General features: G+C 48.4%; 1 protein-coding gene across 6 annotated transcripts in view; it reads left to right on the top strand.

The window, feature by feature from the left end:
• The window catches only part of ITPRID1 (ITPR interacting domain containing 1), a 60,339-nt gene extending 49,452 nt beyond the window's left edge, over positions 1 to 10,887 (top strand). For 3 of the 6 annotated variants that reach the window (XM_074945389.1, XM_074945388.1, XM_074945387.1), the window contains 4 exons: positions 246 to 373; positions 1,652 to 1,763; positions 7,015 to 7,353; positions 9,203 to 10,886. In XM_074945389.1, coding sequence (XP_074801490.1) covers positions 246 to 373; positions 1,652 to 1,763; positions 7,015 to 7,353; positions 9,203 to 9,232 — 609 coding nt within the window. In that variant the 3' untranslated portion in view covers positions 9,233 to 10,886. Of the gene's footprint in view, positions 1 to 245; positions 374 to 1,651; positions 1,764 to 7,014; positions 7,354 to 9,202 lie in introns of all 6 variants that reach the window. The other 3 variants (XM_074945392.1, XM_074945386.1, XM_074945391.1) reach the window with 2 other exon arrangements.
• The last annotated feature ends 3,637 nt before the right edge of the window (positions 10,888 to 14,524 follow it).

The raw sequence follows: 14,524 nt of genomic DNA, 5'->3' as shown, positions 1-14,524 counted from the left end.
GCAAAATTTCCATTGCCTTCAAGGGGAGGCCTACGTGACTTAAGAAAGAAGAGCTGATCGTTTATATTCTTCAGAAGTCATCTCACTTGTTATCTGGGAGCTTGTACCTATGAATGTCTGATAAGCCTGCTTATGATGTACCTGTTCTGTGGATGAGAATAGGACTGCTGCCTCCTGGGCTGTCAGTATGACAAATATTAAAGGGAAGGTAATGAAGCAGTCCCTCTTCTTGTTCTTCTTCGTAGTGCACAATTAATGAAATAGAAGCTATGAAGAGTTCTTGCCAGAGTTTCCGGGAGAAGCTAGATGAGATTGAGCAGCACCTGATAGAGCAACAGGATCTTTTTCCCAGTGTTATGTCAGCTGAAGGAAGGTAATTACATCATTACAGCAACACACACATTATGGTCATTAAAAAAGCAACATTTTGGACCAGCTATACCCTGAGTGTGTGTGCAGAGCATCTTGCTGAATGTGCCAACTCTCAGACTTAACATTTTTACTGTATAACACAGAAGTCAGTGTTCAATTGTTCTTTATTACTATCCATTTAACCAACCCATAGTGCTGCTTTAAGGTTAGGTGTACATAAGGGATTTATAATATGTACCAACGAACGTACGCTCTCTTTGATTCTTCTCAGACTCAGTGGCTGGGATTCCTCATGAGTATGACATCCCCAATCATGAAGTTGCCATCATGGGTATTGTGCATATATTGTGCCCACCCTGCAAGTGAAAAAGACTTTTTATGTAATTGTGTCCATCGAAAAGTATGACTTGTCTCCATTAATTTCAATGTTCAGAAACATTAAAATTAAAAATATGGTCTATTTTAGTTTAAAATGACTTAAAATACAATGGAAATACAGGCATAATTTGCAATAGATCTCATTTATTTTGATCTAGGCTTTCCAGATGAACATTTGTGGGGAGCAGGGCAGGGGTTGATGATGAGGACGTTATACAGATTGGGCCATAACAAAAGGAAGCACTGTATTCAAATCATAGTAGTAACACCATCATCAAGATTGTAAAACAGTCTCCATTATCCACCTAATTTCAAAAAATAAGTCTTTCCTTCTAATAAAACTTGTTTCTGGCTGAAATTTTTCATGTGCAGTCGCTTGGCAGAGGAAGGTAGTTTGGGGAAAGATAGCAGTTAATCAAACAAGGCATTTTTGAATGAAGCGCACTTTGAAGTGGGGGGTGGAGGCCGGAAGGTATGTCTTTTTTGTTTGGTTGTTTTGGTTTTGTTTTTTTGTACTGTCGTAACTCAAAATGGCTGGCTCCAAATCTGTTTAGTTGGGTTGTCTGCAGTGAGAACTAGTGCCCTGGACTGTTTTTGTACAACTGAATGGTTCTTCCCCATGAATTACTACACAGAAAGGTTAGAAGAGAAAGGAAGGACTTTACAGTTGGGCCTGTGACTCACACATGAATTCAGTTTTATTCAGAGTTCTGTGGCCTGCATACTGCAATGCAGAAAAGGAACTATCGGGCGCTAGTATTGTTAGGTTATTATTTAGACTGCAGAATGTTTTGTGGTACTGTGTATGAAACAACACTGTATTAATTGCATGAATAAGAAATGGATGCTTTGTGGAGCATCACTATTTACCTGATTGTTTTTCTTCTGCTGTCTACTACAGGGAGAAAAAAAGACAACTGCAGGTATTACGTCAAGCTGTTCGTCATGAGGTTTCTGAACTGGAATTCCAGCTGAATGATCGAGCTCGCCAGGTTAGGGAGGGAATGCTGATGGTACGTTGTACAAGCAGCTATTCTTGTGAAACATAGGAAAAAGGAATCTCGTTTAAAGACTCTTTATCCTATTGCCTTTACTGGTGCAATGTCACAGTGAGTGGTTGCTTTCTGTGGCTTCCACATGCATTTGCTGAGAGTTGAACATGTGGCCAAACCAACAAGGTTAAATTGTGTCATCTGGTACAACCTTGGGCCAAGATTTTAAAAAAGGGACTAGTGCTTCCAGGCACTTCAGTTCTTAGGTGCCCAACTTATGATTCCTTAAAGGGCTTTGATTTTCAGAAAATGCTGAGGTCCAACCTTCTGAAAACCAGACCCTCAAGGTGCTTCAAACCCTGGATACACTCAAAATCACTAGTGGTGTTGGCCACACTGTTGCTCTTTCAAAGTCTAAAAAATGTGAAATCCATCAGGTATTTTATTAATAAACTGCTGTCAGATGCAAAGCAGAAGTTTTCTCTTTGGAAAGAGAGAACTTTATATTTTGTCAACTCTTCAACTGATCACTTGTTTCTTGCCATTTGTGATTTTACAACCAAAAATGTCATCAACTTTCCTCCAAATCAACCTCTGCAGTTATAGAATTGCTGCATGACTTGCAGTCATGTACATGTACAGACAAAACAACCATTTCGACACTAACTTCACAGTGCAGAAATTTTCAATTACTGAAGGCTGATAAGAGCCTGCAAAAATTAACATGGCTGGTAGGTGCAGTAAGGATTCACCTGGCATGGATACGCATCATCTGCAGTTAATATGAAAGAAGTAAAACAACTGCCAGGAGCAGTCAGTACTGAAACAGTTGATGTACACAGAAAATGTATCGTAGCTATGGAGCGACTGAAAGCTGTTGTTTGAGCAGTAACTAGAGCCAGCATGAGATTAAAACCCAAAAAAGATTTAAGTGCTCCTAAATTATTTGAAGGGTATCCCCATTAGGCATAATTGTCAGCCCCATTAAGTAACAGTTGCTGCTATAAAGCATTGTACCAACCCACCTACCCCCTTCTCTGTGCTGGACACAGGATCTGGTAGATGTCCAAAGGTAGCATGTCTGCACCTGTTTCTCTTCAGGTCAGGCATAGACCTGCTTTGCTTACATGGATCTGGAAACCCCTGCCACAAAAACACCCATGTGCACACAGAGTTCTGAAATCATTTAATTAGGCCAGGGGATGAGTACAGACCCATGGGCTGAAAGGGAATGGGGGACTGAAGTCAATTCAACAACAAGTGAGATAATAGCACCATCCCTTCCCCTACCTCCGCAGGTGCCCAAAACCTTGACCCCACACCCACACACTTGAGCCCTCCACTCCCACCAGGGATGCCCGTAGAGCTGGGATGCACTAGCCTGGAGAAGTGGCTGCTCGGTCTGGACCTCTGGCCTGGTGGGATTTGCTGCTCCATGGCTACTCAGCCTTCCCCCACCCTTAGGATATATGCAACCCTGAGTCCCCAGTGATCATCACCAGTTCCAGTCTAGCCGTCTCTGACAGTCCTGTTCTTGGGCTCATTCACACCCCTGCCCAGAGCAATACAGTCCTTCCTCCTCCCACAGAACTCTCTCCCTCACCCCCAAAACACACGCTACTGTCAGGATGGCAAATCCCTCCAGCTTCTCCCCACTGTCATGGAATCCTCCAGTGTCTTGCCCCTCTGACTCCCATGACGTAGCTGTTCACATTTAGGTGCCGTCTGCTGGCTTATTACATTACCCCTCACCCCCACCTTCTAAAATGATGTGCCTCCGCATCCTGCTGAAGCTACTTCAAATAGTCCTTAAGCCAGTCTGTGCACCTGCTCCGGTCTGCCCTGGGATTCTGAGACTGGTGGCTGGGGTGAGTCTTGGGAATGCCCCCTGCTGAGCCCTACCATGACACCACCTCGGGGGTTTGCTCACACTCACAATCCCCATCTTCATCAGGCCAAGGTACCCACTCTAGGCTTTCTGACTCAGGAACATTCCTTGTGTGTAGGAACTGCAGGGGAGCTGCAATACAGCAGTCCTGAGAGTATTTTGCCTGAGGTTGGGTGGTCACCCAGGGCTCCTGTGTGGGCTCAGTGTCCCTGCCCTGAATTCACAGAGGGCTTCAACTGGTTGTAATGTGCCACAAAAGTTTATTGACCTGGCTCCCCGGACAGCTCACGTAGCACCCCAGACAATTTCCTGATGCCTGTAAAAGGGACAATTAAGCTTTCTGAGTAATTTTGGACCCTGCCCCTTCCTTCTAGTCTGGTCTCATACCCACACTGAGTCTCTTAGCTCTTACACCTCTCTGGTGACCTGGGCATTGTAGTATTCTTTCTGTCTTTGTGTGACCATAGCCTGATTCCTCTTCGCAGCCTGGCTCACAGAACTCAAGTATCCTGCTACCTGTGTGACATACTTGGATGGATTGCTAAACTTGTTTTCTCCAAAAACTTCAGCTCAGTGTGTAACAGCAGTCAAAAAGGCTAACCATGTTAGGAACTATGAGGAAAGAGAGAGAAAATAAGACAGAAAGTATCATAATCTCCCTATATAAATCCATGGTGCTCCCCACACCCTGAATACTGTGCTCAGCTCTGATCTCCCCATATCAAAAAAGGATATAGTGGAACTGGAAAAGGTTTAGAGAAGGGCAACATAGATGATCCAGGATATGGGACAGCTTCCGTACAAGGAGAGACTAAAAAGATTAGGGCTGTTCAGCTTAGAAAAGAGATGACTAAGGGAGTGGGGGATATGATAAAAGTCTATACAATCATGAATGGTATGGAAAAAGTGAATAGAGAAGTGTTATTCACCCTTTCCCACAATACAAAAATCAGGGGTCACCTGATTAAATTAATAGGCAGCAGATATAATACAAACAAGAGGAAATGCATAATTGGCCCACAGAACTCATTGCCATAGGATTTTGTGATGGCCAAAAGTATAACTGGGTTAAAAAAGAACTAGATAGGTAGTGGAGGGTATGTCCATCAATGGCTATTAGCCAAGATGGTCAGGGCTGTAACCCCATACTTGAGGTGACCCAAAACCTCAGACTGCCAAAAACCCGGAGGGGAAGCCAGCTGGATGTCTCCAGAATTGTCCTGTTGTGTACACTTCCCCTGAACCTATGGTAGTGGCTTCTGTTGGAGATAGGATACAGGGCTAGGTGGACCATTGGTTTGACTTAGTATGCTAATGTTCTAACTTCCAATACATCTACCCCAATATGCGTTCAACAAGCAGGCAGATCTTCCACCAAATAACATCATATAGGGTGTATATCCTGTAGATGCCTGGACACTGCTTCACTAGGCCATCCTAACGTAGGAGGAAAGCTCATCCCACTCTCTTTGATTGTTTTCAATCAGAGAGGGCAGCATACCAACACACGTGTGATTGACTCATTGAACTAACCTCTCAGATTGGGGGTGATGAGGTGTAGTTCAGGTTTTGTGGATCTCCCAAAGGTCACACACATCTTTGAACAAAGGGAATTCAACATTTCTTCCCTGATCAGCATGCAGGGGCTGAGGCATGTGTCTATGGTAGCATACAAACCTCTTGACAAATGCTACCATCTGAGCTTCCTGATCAGGAAGGGGATATGCTTCTGCACACTTTGAAAAACAGTCAGCCACTACAAGTACATATTTATTCCCTTGGGGTGTAATGGACAAAGGCCCCAGGATAGCCAACACCATTCTTTCATTCAGTGCCCGGCCTGGGTAGAGACCATTGGAACTCTGGGTTTACGTCCCATTTCTTTTCAAGCCCCACACACCCTCACAATCCCCAGCACCTCCTTATTTGGCACCACTCCTTGAATAAGTTCAGACCTTTTCCAAGTTCCTGGCAGTTTCCGTACCAGGGTTCCCTGTCTACCACTTGGCTCAGACCACATAGTCCAATAGCTTTTCAGGCATGGATGATTCTGAGTTTCATCTGGGAATTCCCCACTACCAGTTCCGTTCCTATGCCAGTCTATTGACTCTATGGGAAACTGAGGCACAGAGAGACTAGGGGTAAAATTCACAAAGGTATTAGGCATCTAATGCCATTGATTTCAATGGGAGTTGGTACTTAAATACCTTTATGAATTTCTTCTCAAGTGATTTGCCCAAGATAACACAAGAAGTCTGACAGACCTGGGAACTGAACTTTGTTCTCCCAAGTCTATAGCTAATGCCCTAATCACTGAACCATCCTTCTTTCCTAGCCTATGTTGCCTCCCTAAGGACTTATCTATGCAGGGAAATTGACTAGAGCCCAGTAATGATAAAAATGACTTTATTTTGGAATATTTACTCTGATAAAGTCACTTTTATGGTGGAATAGAGTGTTCACGTGGGGAGTTACTGTACAGCAGTGGTTCTCAAACTTTTGTACTGGTGATCCCTTTCACATAGCAAGCTTCTGAGTGTGACCCCCCCACTTATAAGTTAAAAAGGCCTTTAAGTATATTTAACACCATTATAAATGCTGGAGGCAAAGCAGGGTTTGGGATGGAGGCTGACAGCTCACAACCCCACATGTAATAACCCCTCAGGGGTCTCGACCACCAGTTTGGGAATCCCTGCTGTAGAGGATTACTTATTGTGCTATAGCTGTGCTTGCCATTTTCCCCTGTGTGGACAAGCCCTAAAACACAACTCAAATTGGGGACAGGGGAGAAGGAAGCCCCATCTTCATTTAGTGCAGAGTAGAGAGATGGCCACCAGAGTTATATCTCCCCAGGACTGCGCTACCTGGTTTTAGTGTCACTTACAGTAGCTGAGGAAGAACAGTTGAATTGACAAAGCAGCACTCTGTGCCTGCCCCAACATGTCCACCAACTTTCTCCTCCACAATGGGAATTGTCCATTAGCCATTTCCAGATTGAGTCCATTCACTCTGCAGTGCCTGCATGGCACACACTGGTGAATCTGGGCCACAATTTGTTAAGATACACCCTTTTCAATCCAGGGCTGCCATACACAGCCACAGAGGTCTGTTGGGCGGGGCGGGGGGGTTTGTACTAAGGCAAATATGTCAGTCAGTCACAGTAAAATGGGATTGAAATTTATGTTACTGAAACGTGAACATGGGATTGAAATTTATTACTGAATCCTTTTCACAGCAGCATCTCAGCTGCCAAATTATACTTAGTTTTTTTGACCAAGAATAAGAAATGGACATGCTTCATAACCTCTCCTGTGTGTCACTGTCTGATACCTTTTATAATTCTTTATTACTACAATATGCATGTCTTCCCTATTTTCTCTGCAGCAGCTGGACCGATTACTAGGAGAACAATCCCATCTGTTTTCAGAGCTTGGACTCCCTGATAGGTGGGAAGAAAGAAATGCCCAGAATAAACAAGTTGTTCCAGATGCTGCTGACACTATGCATCCTAGAGCTGGGTGCTCAGAAACAGTAGTTCCAAGACGCCTGAGCAGAAGTGAAACATTCCCATCAACTTCATCAGCCTCAATGCCAGGAACACCAGAGATGCAGTTTCCTTCTGTGGCAACAGCAGAGCTAGACCCTTGGGAACTCCCCACCAGTAAAAAGGAAATAAAAGGTCCTCCCCAGCCAAAAATTGACTTTAGGGCTTTTCTACAGAGTGTAAGAATTCATTTTATTCTGGTTGCTTGCGTATTCTAATGTCAGAACATGCTGACACGAGATTACAATTGTATTTATTACAGCAGTGGCTAGAGGCCCAACCAAGGGCCCCTTTGTGCTAGGTGTTGTACATACCCCTACCAAGCTATAGTTTCTGCTCTAAATAGCTTACAATCTAAATAGCCAGGACAGACAACGGGCAGGGAAGCATTCTCAAAGTTAACTGCACCGGTTATTCATGGTAATGAGGGCAGTATTATTATGTGGCATCAGCAATGCCTTGTCAGTCTAGAACTCCGAGTGCGATTGGTTGAGATCTATACCAAACTGTGTGAAATTAACCGGTAGCATTAACCTTCAAAACAGCTTGAACTATTTTACATGGACAGCAAAGGTAGTGAATTTAGGTATCAGAGGGGTAGCTGTGTTAGTCTATATCCACAAAAACAACTAGGAGTCCAGTGGCACCTTAAAGACTAACAGATTTAATTGGGCATAAGCATCATGCTGCATCTGAAGAAGTGGGGGGTTTTTTTACCCATGAAAGCTTATGCCCAAATAAATTAGTGAATTTAGGGTTTCACTGGTTTTGTGTAAAAGTGAAAATGGTCACCTTTTTGACTGATCTGCTCTTACAGTTTCACCATCAATAAGAAATAGATTTTTTTCTTTATTGTTCAAGATACAAAAGCTTAGTAAAAGAGATTAACTAGAAAGTGGTCTAGCTAAAAAGTCAGATGGGTAATCATCATGGTCTATTACTTTTCCACTTAAGAGTATGGAACCAAAGTTTTAGGGCTGGACCCTCTCTTAAGCAAATAGCTGGAGCCAAATTCTTCATGTAAGCCTCAGTGAAGTCAATGGATTTCATTCTTCTCACTTTTAAGGTTGCCAGGAGTCTGGTTTTCGACCAGAACATCTGTCAAAAAGGGACCCTGGCGGCTCCGGTCAGCACCACTGACCGGGCCATTAAAAGTCCGGTTGGCGGGGCTGGCAGGCTCCCTACCTGGCTCTGCGTGGCTCCTGGTAGAAGTGACACGTCCCACTGGCTCCAAAGCGCAGGGGCGGCCAGGGATGCTCCATGCATTGCCACTACCCCATGCACCAGCTCTGCAGTTCCTATTGGCTGGGAATTGGACAGCGCCAGTGCGCGAAGGCAGCGTGCACTCCTCCTGCACCCCAAACACCTCATCCTCAGCCCCACCAGAGACCCCACACCCCCGGCGGGAGACCTCACTCCCCCACACTCCAATCCCCTGTCCCAGTCCAGAGCCCTCTCCCACACCCCAAACGCCTCATTCCCAGCCCCACCCCAGTGCCTGCACCCCCCAGCCGGAGACCTCATCCCCCATTCTCTTGTACCCTGAACCCTTCATTTCTGGTCCCACCCGGAGCCTGCACCACCAGCCAGAGCCTTCACCGCACCTCCTGTACCCCAATCACCTACCTCAGCCCAGTAAAAATGAGCTAGTGAGTGAGTGTGGGGAAGAGTAAGTGATAGAGTGTGGGGAAATGGAATGAGCAGGGGTGAGGCCTCAGAGAAGGGGGCAGGGCAAGGGTGTTCGGTTTTGTGCAATTAGAAAGTTGGCAACCCTACTCTCTTACCAGTTTTACACACAGGAGTTGGCCCTGATTTATAGTGGTACAGCAGAATTATCTAATCATTTCCAAGAATGAAGCCCCTGGCTTACAGAACCAAACAAGCAATTAAAGATTTCATTTAATGTATAGTGTTCCTTTATACCAGATATTTAAAGACTAAGACTGTTTAGTTATTTAGAAACTAGTAATTAGTTGATTACTAGTTTTTAGTTATTTAAAGACTAAGACTTATTTTTCTTTTTGCCAGCTTAAGAAATCATTCCGAAATTTTCAGTAATGACATAGCAGAACAAAGAGATTGATGGAAGACTGACAACTGTGGACTTTTTTTAAAAAATAGTTATGACTTCTTCCTACAACAAACACTTTGAAGTATCTGAGGCTTTACAAAAACAGAATGAAACAGCTGTCATTTGCAGCAGGTCATTCTATATATTTTTGCAGTGGAGGCCTGCCCTGAAAGGAAACCATTTTAAGGAATTATCTTGATGAGTGTGCCATGTATTGTGCTGTTCTGTGGTCATAGAATTTACTACAGGCCTTTTGCCTATCATTTGGCACAGTATTAGATGCCAGATCGTAAGCTGTCATTTCAAAAAACGGTTGAGCCCTCATAGTTGCGAAGAAAATCCTGGAAACGTGAACCAAGTAAACTGATCCTGCACTGTCTTCCTGTACCTGCACCCAGCCTGAGAAAATAACTTGGAAAGGTATTAACTGCTGGTCACTGGACTTGAAGCATCTAGCTAACATTAATCCTCAACTCCAAACTTCCTCCCACACTTTTCCTATCCAGCCAGTAAAACCTCCATCTTCCCCCTGACAACTTCTATGATGGATGTATCTATCGTCGCTATAGAAATCTGCAGCAATGTGTGGACAGCATACAATGTAGATTGAATTGATTACCAAAATATATAACACAGTGAGTATTGTACTGATTGTATTAGTCATTTTCCTATTTAATTCATAGAAACCAGTTTTAAAATAATATAACTGAAACCACTGCAAAAAAAACGGCGGAACCCAAGAAGGCTGCAGGATCCAGGGCCATTGCCTCAGCATTCTGGTCCAGTTTGCTGTGGAGTACACAGGGCTTTGATCTAGACACATAATCTATTAGCTTGGAAAGCATGTATAACCTCACAGGCACCTCTGGTTCTACCAGCTGCGTATGGGATGGCAATACATAAAGTGTTCAATATTAGAGACATGGTATTTTGTATGACTGCTTTTTAGCTTACCACTTTACATCTACAAGGATTGCCAGACATCTAACCATTTGTTTAATGCTGTGAAGGTGTGTTTGTGTCATTTAGGCCTTCATCTTTCAAGTCTTTCCCCAATGGAAGTGCAAGTGAAGGCATCACTTGCACAGCAGTAAAATTAAGTGCTGAATGGTAGTAATGATCCATTTCTGTCCATTTACAGTGCACAGGGTAACAAACAAGCAGGGCAAGGCTGTCATTGGCTTAAGCAAAAGCCTCAACAAGTTAATGGGGTGTTTACTTAAGCACTACTGTTGTAGGGTGAAATGCACCTCTCTGCAGATGGCCAGCATGGGACCTGTGCACCACTTACACCCTATTTGAAGGCGTAAGAGGGACTTGTTAGCCCTCGGCACAGGGGTGAATTTCACCTGCCAGTTAGTAGGCAGGAGTAACCTGTCACAGCAACCCCCTTTAAAATGTCTGTGTGTGCTCCCCTCACTCGTCACTTTCTACTTTGCACTTATATGTTCCACCCTCTGAGGGTGAGGATATGTCCCATTTCGCCCAGGACAGTCCCTTTTCTAATCCCTGTCCCGGTCGTCCCGACTTTTTTGGCAAAGGCAGCAGTTGTCCCATTTGCTCTTGCTGACTTCATCAGCTGACAAAAGCAAACAGATCAAATGCCCATTTTTGTCAAAAAAGCGAGGTGCGGCGCAGAGGAATGTGGAGGAAGTGGTGGTGCCAGCACCATGCAGGGGGGGAGGCAGAGCTGTGAGGATACGTGAACCCAGCCCAGTGTGGGGGAGGGGGATGGAGCAGGTAGGGCTCAGGTGAGCTGCAACCCCCAGTCTCACAGGGTGGGAGAGGCACGGCTCGTGTGAGCTGTCACCCCCAGCCTTGCGCGGGAGAGGCAGACAGGCAGGGTTCAGGAGAGTCGCTTCTCAGGTCTCACGGGGGGGAGGGACGTAGGCAGAGCTTGGGCAAGCAGCAATGCCAGCCTTCCATGGGGGGGGCGGGGGGAGAGAAGGGGCAGAGCTTGGGTGAGCAGCGACCCCCACCCCATGCAGGGGCCAGGGGGTCAGGCAGGGGTTGGATGAGCAGTGACCCCAGCCCGAGGTGGGGGGGGGGACGGGGCAGGAAGAACTGGGGGAAGCAGCGACCCCCCCCCCACAGTCTCACATAGGGAGGAAGGGGTAGGAAGGGCCGAAGAGAGCAGCCACCCCAGCCTCGCACGCAGGGGTCTAGTGAATAGCGACCCCCAGCCCCGCTTGGGGGAGGGAAGGGTTTGAGTGAGCCGTGACCCCAGCCTCGAGTGGCAGAGGGGGTAGCAGCAGGAAGGGCTGGGGGAGACGTGATCCCAGTGTCATGTAGGGGACGGGGACGGGGCAGGCAGGGCTTGGGCAAACAGCACCCCCCCCAGTCTCGCATGGGGGCCTGCAGGCAGGGCTCGGGCTAGCAGTGACCCCCCCAACTGCTTCACACAGGAGGGGGCAGCAAGGGCTCAGACAAGCAGTGACTCCCCCAGCCTTGCGCAGGGGAGAGGGCAGGTAGGGTTGCCAACTTTCTAGTCGCACAAAACTGAACACCCCTGGCCCACCCCAAGGCCCTGCCCCTTCTCCAAGCTCCTGCCCCCGCTGGCTCCATTCCCCTCCCGCTGTTGCTCATTCTCCCCCACCCTCATGCACTTTCACCAGGCTGGGGCAGGCAGTTGGGGTGCGGGAGGGAGGGGGGGCGGGTGAGCGGATGTGGTCTCTGGCTGGTGCTGTGGCCAGAAATCAGGGGTTCAGGATGGGGGCAGTGGGCTCCGTGCAGGGGCAGAGAATTGGGGCCGGGGATGAGAGGTTTGGGATGCATTGCTAGTTTCCGTAATAAAATTGATTTTTAATCTATCCTATTACAGAGACATATGTCTGCACCTGCCTGTTAGTTTTTCAGAAAACATTTACATGGAAGCAACAGTTTTTGTAAACAAAGTGCTCTGGCTCCGGTGCTGTGGATTCTGTTATTTAAAAACAGCTTTTGCATCAAGAGATTTTTCAAAGAGGAAATATGAGCCAGAGTGAGAGAAATCTTGTTGCCTTAGTCACATAAAACTCCCACTGCAGTCATCAGGCGTTTGTGTCACTGAGGCAAGCATGATCGGGCCAGAGGTGGTGTCAGGCTAGAAGTTCTACTAACAAGAGTTTGATCCTGTCTAGTCCATGTTTAGAGGGTGTAGGGTGACCATACTTCCCGAAGGGAAAACTGGGTGGGGCCTGAGCCCTCCTCCCCCACCGTGGGGTTGGCCTGAGCCCTGCCTGCCCCTCCCCCAGCACAAAGATGAGGTTGCTGCATGCCTGAGCCCTACCTGCCTCCCCACCGCAGCCCCTGCGTGACTCCGGTTGCTGCTCACCCAAGAACTGCCTGCCTCCCTTCCGTGCGAGGCTGGGGTCGTTTCCCCCCTGAGCCCTGCCTGCAGCTCCCTGTGTGAGGCTGGCCTGAGCCCTGCCTCCCCTATGCACGGCTGGGGTTGCTGTTTGCCTGAGCACTGTCTGCAGCCCCCTGCACAAGGCTGGGACAGCTGCTCACTCAAGCCCTTCCTTCCACCCACCACCCCACCGAAGTGAAGTTGGGATCACTGCTGGGCCAAGCCCTACTAGAGACCCATCCACACGTGACGCTGGAGTCACTGCTCACCCAAGCCCTGCCTGTAGCTCCCAGCATGAGGCTGGGGTCACTGCTTTTCTGTGCCCTTTCTGCCCCACCCCATGTGAGGTTGCGGTGACTGCTTGCCTGAGCCAAGCCAATCCTCCTCTCCCCTGCGAGCGCCTGGGGTCGCTGCTTGTCCAAGCCATACCTGCCCCTCCCCCCCGTGACACTGGGGGTCACTGCTTATCTGAGCCCTTTGTGCCCCGCCCCATGTGAGGCTGGGGTCACTGCTTGCCTGAGCCGTGCCTGCAAACCACCACCCCCCATGTTTGGTTGGAGGTTGCTGATCACCCAAACCCTGCGTGCCCTCCCCCTGCATGAACCTGGAGTGGCTGCTCTCCCAAGCCTTGCCTGGCCCTGGCCTCTCCCCCCGCCCTGTGTGACACAGGGGTCACTGCTCACCAGAGCCCTGCCTGCCAACCCCAACCCCCCCATGAGGCTGGGGGGGGTCACTGCTCACCTCAGTGAGGCCTGCCCCTGCTCCCCATCCCAGCTCAAGGCTAGTGTCACAGATCGTTCAAGCCCCTTTCCCACCCCTACATGAGGCTAGGGTCAATGCTCGCCCAAGCCATGCCTGCCCCAACCCCTTGGGTTGCCAGGCATCCAGTTTTTGACTGGAAAGCCTGGTCGAAAAGGGATGCTGGCGGCTCTGGTTGGCACCACCGACCAAGCCATTAAAAGTCCAGGTTGGGGGGGCCCAGGGCTAAAGCAGGTTCCCTGCCTACCCTAGCTCTGTGCAGCTCCCGGAAGTGGGCGGCCACCAGGTCCTTGCGGCTCCTAGGCACATGCGTGGTGAGGATGACACCGTGCGCTGCCCCTGCCCTTACCCCTAGTGCTGGCTCCGCAGCTCCCATTGGCTGGAAACCACAACCAATGGGAACTGCACGGGCAGCACCTATGGGCGCAAGCGCAGTGCATGGAGCCTCCCTGGATGCCCATGCTTCTAGGGGCTGAAGGGACCTGGTGGCCACTTCCTGAGAGCTGGGGTAACCCTGAACACCCTCCCACACCCTGCTGTCCCCTCCTGTACCCAAATTCCTCCCGAAGCCCGCATCCCAAGCTCTGAGCCCCCTCCTGCACCCCAAACCCCTCATCCCTGGCCCCACCCCAGAGCCTACACACCTAGCCAGAGCCTGCACCCCCGCCCCCAGTCCAGAGCCCTCACACCCCTGCCCCGCCCCACACCCTAACCCCCTGTTCCAGCCCAGAGCCCCCTCATCTCTGGCCCCTTCCCAAAGTCCACAACCCCAGCCAGAGCCCACACCCCTGCCTGTACTCCGAGCCCCTTTTATCCATTCATGGTTGATACATGAACTTCTTGACCTTTTCAATTACAACTCAAAAGAGCACTTACATTGAATTAATCTTACTTTAAAAATCACCCTCTTCAATACTCACGGTGAGCTCCTTTAAAGTGTGTGAGCCTGTGACAGGAACCTAGGGGTGCAACCTGGGACTGCTGTGCCCCCTTACCTCACTAAGCTGGGTTGTCTCTCACAGTGCCTTACTGGTAACAAGCAGCAACCCTTCCAGGTGCTGTTGCCACTCAGTACAACTGCATGAGGTGTCCCACACCCATCTAGATTGCATGAATGCTCCCAGAGCCACTCACCAATCACACAGAGAAAGGCACCAGCCAACTCCTCCCTGCTCCCGGTCTTGTACCTCAG

Source organism: Natator depressus, chromosome 2 (genome assembly GCF_965152275.1).
Source record: "Natator depressus isolate rNatDep1 chromosome 2, rNatDep2.hap1, whole genome shotgun sequence".
NCBI classification, from domain to species: domain Eukaryota; kingdom Metazoa; phylum Chordata; order Testudines; family Cheloniidae; genus Natator; species Natator depressus.
The sequence above is the reverse complement of the archived record's forward strand: the minus strand, read 5'-3'. Positions and strand labels throughout refer to the sequence as shown.